This window comes from Austrofundulus limnaeus, unplaced genomic scaffold (assembly GCF_001266775.1).
Source record: "Austrofundulus limnaeus strain Quisiro unplaced genomic scaffold, Austrofundulus_limnaeus-1.0 Scaffold2633, whole genome shotgun sequence".
NCBI lineage: Eukaryota > Metazoa > Chordata > Actinopteri > Cyprinodontiformes > Rivulidae > Austrofundulus > Austrofundulus limnaeus.
Genome location: NW_013955035.1, coordinates 10085 through 14411, shown reverse-complemented (window position 1 = coordinate 14411; position 4327 = coordinate 10085). Strand labels below are relative to the sequence as shown.

Here is a 4327-nt window from a genome sequence, read left to right as displayed (position 1 = left end):
TTTGTGTTGACATGTTTCTGTCTACTGGTTTGTGTTGACATGTTTCTGTCTACTGGTTTGCGTTGACATGTTTCTGTCTACTGGTTTGTGTTGACATGACGTTTCTGTCTGCTGGTTTGTGTGGACATGTTTCTGTCTACTGGTTTGTGTTGACATGTTTCTGTCTACTGGTTTGCGTTGACATGACGTTTCTGTCTACTGGTTTGTGTTGACATGTTTCTGTCTACTGGTTTGTGTTGACATGACGTTTCTGTCTGCTGGTTTGTGTTGACATGTTTCTGTCTACTGGTTTGTGTTGACATGTTTCTGTCTACTGGTTTGTGTTGACATGTTTCTGTCTACTGGTTTGTGTTGACATGTTTCTGTCTACGGGTTTGTGTTGACATGTTTCTGTCTACTGGTTTGTGTTGACATGACGTTTCTGTCTACTGGTTTGTATTGACGTTTGTCTCTTTCAATATGTCAGTCTAAAACAAGTTTTGTTAATCTGGACTTTTATATCTATCAGTGCTTTTATAATTTTGACGTTTTTAACAAGGTCATGTTCAGTCAGAATCCACTTCCAAAAAAAAAAAAAAACCCTTAAAGCACAAGAACTACAAGGAAGCAACATTTAAGTACTTACACCTCCAGTATTTATTAAATGGAGTAAATTCATTTGACCTGCTGATTGGCTCCAGTTTAACCTTCAAGTTCTGATGAAGACCTTCAGGAATATTAGCTGCCAAAATGTGGATCTTCAGGTGAACTTCTAGTTTCCTCCTGACTCCACAGAACTCAGTGCTGCTGTAGAAAAGTAGTCAGTTTGAAATGTTTTCCTTTGAGCAGCAGGACAGTTCTCTATGAAATGATGCAAAGTCTAAAAACAAAGTGCTTCAGGTCAGATCTGACAGATGGACGGAGTTGTTTAGTTTTCAGCAGGTAAGCAGGACCAGAGGACAGATTTAGATGTTGATGTGTGGATATCCTCTAAGAAAGATGGAGGTCAGAGTTCATTTGGAAACGTTTGGCTGAGTGAGGATTTTTGGAAACAAAACAGATTCCAAAGGTCTTTACATTCTCAGGTCCTTTTAAAGCAGCAGAAACTACAAATGTACAGTTCATCATTTTCACAGAGCTGGTGGATCCAATCAGCTGCTAGAACAGAATCTCTGAGTCCAGATCAGTGGATCTCTATGGGCTGCCCAGCAGCTCAAAGTATCACAGTCCAGTTCACGACGGGTCCAGTCTGTCCAGTGTGCAAAGGAAGCACTGAAAGGAACCAAAAGGACTCCAAAGTGCCTTTATTTGGTGATCAGCTGACTTCAGCAGAACAAAGTTCTAACAGAGGTCAAAGGTCAGCCAGCTCTTCTGTTTGTCGGCCCGGTCCCAGGGGACATCAGATGGACAGGTCAGTGTCTGTGTCCGTGGGTGTGGTCTTTGGACTCTCACTGGCCCCCCTCTCCTCAGGAATAGAGGACGACTCTCCGTTCAGACTGGGCAGCACACCTGGAACACAGCACAGCTCCCTCAGGTCAAAGGTCACGCCATTTTAGGGTCACATCCAGAAAGTGGCCTGTCTGTTTCAGAGAATTCAATATTCTGTTGACAGGACGTACCAGAAATCTGGAAATCAGATATCTGAACCACAGAAAACTGTTGACTGGATAAGTCCTTTAACGGGACCAATCCAGTCTGAATAATAAACTATTTACAGTCATATGAAAAAGTTTGGGCACTCTTGTTAATTTTCCTGATTTACCTTTATAAATCTTTGATTGTTTGGATAAAAAATATCAGTTAAATATATCATTTAGGGGACAAGCACAGTGATATTTGAGAACTGAAATAAAGTTTATATGATTTACAGAAAGTCTGCAATAATTGGTTAAACAAAATTAGGTAGGTTCATAAATTTGGGCACCATAAAAAAACCTTAACTCAATATTTACTATCTCCTCCTTTCACAGAAATAACAGCCTCTAAACTCTTCCTACAGCTTCTAATGAGAGTCTGGATTGTGGCTGAAGGTATTTTAGACCATTCTTCTTTACAAAACATCTCTAGTTCATTCAGGTTTGATGGTTTCTGAGCATGGACAGCTCTTTTTAAGTGACACCACAGATTTTCAGTAATATTCAGGTCTGGGGACTGAGATGGCCATTCCAGAACGTCCTACTTGTTCCTCTGCATGAAGGCCTCAGTAGATTCTGAGCAGTGTTTAGGGTGGTTGTCTTGTTGGAAGATGTAGCCCTGGCTTCAGCTTTGTCACTGATTCCTGGACATTGGTCTCCAGAATCTGCTGATACTGGTTGGAATCCATGCGTCCCTCAACTTTAACAAGATTCCCAGTCCCTGTACTGGYCACACAGCCCCACAGCATGATGGAACCACCMCCACATKTTACTGTAGGTAGCAGGTGTTTTTCTTGGAGTGCTGTGTTCTTTTTCCTCCATGCATAACGGCCCTTGTTCTGCCCAAATAACTATTTTAGTTTCATCAGTCCACAGCACCTTATCACAAAATGAAGCTGGCTTATCCAGATGTGCTTTAGCAAACCTCAAGCAGCTCTGTTTGTGATGTGGGTGGAGAAAAGGCTTCCTCTGCATCACTCTCCCATACAGCATCTCCTTGTGTAAAGTGTGCTGAATAGTTGAACGATGCACAGTGACTCCATCAGCAGCAAGATGATGTTTTAGGTCTTTGGTGCTGGTCTGTGGGTTGATTCTGACTCTTCTCAACATCCTTCACTTCTGTTTATTCCAGATTTGTCTTGGTCTGCCACTAGGAGCCTACACTTGAATTGTGCCTGTGGTCTAACATTTTCTCACAATGTTTCTCACAGTGGAGACTGAAAGATGAAACCTCTGATAGCTTTCTGTATCCTTCCCCTAAACCATGACGGTGAACAACCTTTGTTTTCAGCTCATTTGAAAGTTGTTTTCAGACTCCCATGCTGCCGCTCTTCAGAGAAGATGAAAAGAGGAGAAAAACTTACAATTGCCCCCTTAAATACCCTTTCTCATAACTGGAGTCACCTGTGTATGGAGGTCAAGGGTCACTGAACTTACCAAACCTAATTTAAGTTCCAATAATTAGTTCTAAAGGTTTTCAAATCAATAAAATGACAACAGTGCCCAAATTTATGCACCTGCCTAATTTTGTTTAGTTATTGCAAACTTTCTGTAAATCATATAAACTTCATGTCACTTCTCTAATATCACTGTGTTTGTCCCCTATATGATATATTTTACTGATATTTTTAATCCAAACAATCAATGATTTATAAAGGTAAATCAGGAAAATTAACAAGACTGCCCAAACTTTTTCATTTGACTGTAAAAGAGCTGCTGAGATTTTGTTGTGTCATTTCATCCTACACACTGTGATCCTCTGGTTCTCCTGCTCCAGGTGAGGCTGGCAGTTTCCTGACTTCCTGAATCCCTCTGACTCCTCTGAGGTCTGCTGGTGAAAAGGAGACCCTGCAGGGGGTCTAAAGACAGGGTCTCAGTAGTCTGAACTGTTGGAGACTCGCTGCTGAAGGCTAAAATATCTAACTTGTGTTGCAGTTTGACTAAATTCTAAATATTTGTGGCCACATTTGGTGCAGAAGGTCGGTTTATTTCTGTGTAAACTGTATAACTGGTCGTGAACATTATTTCATCTAACCCTGACATGATCAGACTCTGCTACGATTTTAAGAAAAACTCACACTAAATAAAACATTGCACAAACATTTTTAACCTGAAGTAATTAGTGACAGCCTGTACCTGTGATGTGGAACCTCTCACTTCACTCTTTTTTATTTTTATTACTTTATCAGTTTTAGGTTATTTCAGGGACCTCTGTGGGTTTTCTTTCTTTAATTAAAGGCTACAAACATTTGTTTGAATAAAAGCAGATGGCTGGTTCATGAAATATTTTACTAACACACAGGCTGTAAAATGACAACACGTCTTACGTTCAGTGTCGTAAACAGAGCTGTCAGAGGACGTTCGGTGTCTGCGCTGAGCTGACCTTTGACCCCCACTCATATACTCCTTCAGTACACCTGACCTGGAGGGAAAGTTGATCAGAATGAATGTTAACAGATTATATAAGATCATTATCACAGTTTATCTGAGATAAAACCAGTTTCATCCTGATAGAAGCAAAGTTTACAGTTTGTTCAGAGGAGAACCTCTGCTGAGACCATAGACTTAAATATAAATATCACCAGACTGAGCCCCGCCCATCCTGTCCACTGGTGTCTGTGACGTCATGGAGGAGCAGAAACAGACCAAACAACAGCTCACAGCCTCCATACAAACTAACAGATAAACAGCAGCTGAACTGGATCTGTTTCACA

The 4327-nt window shown here is 40.9% G+C and overlaps 1 protein-coding gene across 1 annotated transcript in view; it reads right to left on the bottom strand.

The window, feature by feature from the left end:
* Window positions 1–612: 612 nt before the first annotated feature.
* Window positions 613–4327, bottom strand: part of plekha3 (pleckstrin homology domain containing, family A (phosphoinositide binding specific) member 3) — a 13341-nt gene continuing 9626 nt past the window's right edge. The window contains exons 7-8 of the mRNA XM_014000008.1: window positions 3941–4035; window positions 613–1488 (exon numbers count right to left, since the gene is read on the bottom strand). Coding sequence (XP_013855462.1) covers window positions 1379–1488; window positions 3941–4035 — 205 coding nt within the window. The 3' untranslated portion in view covers window positions 613–1378. The remainder of the gene's footprint in view (window positions 1489–3940; window positions 4036–4327) is intronic.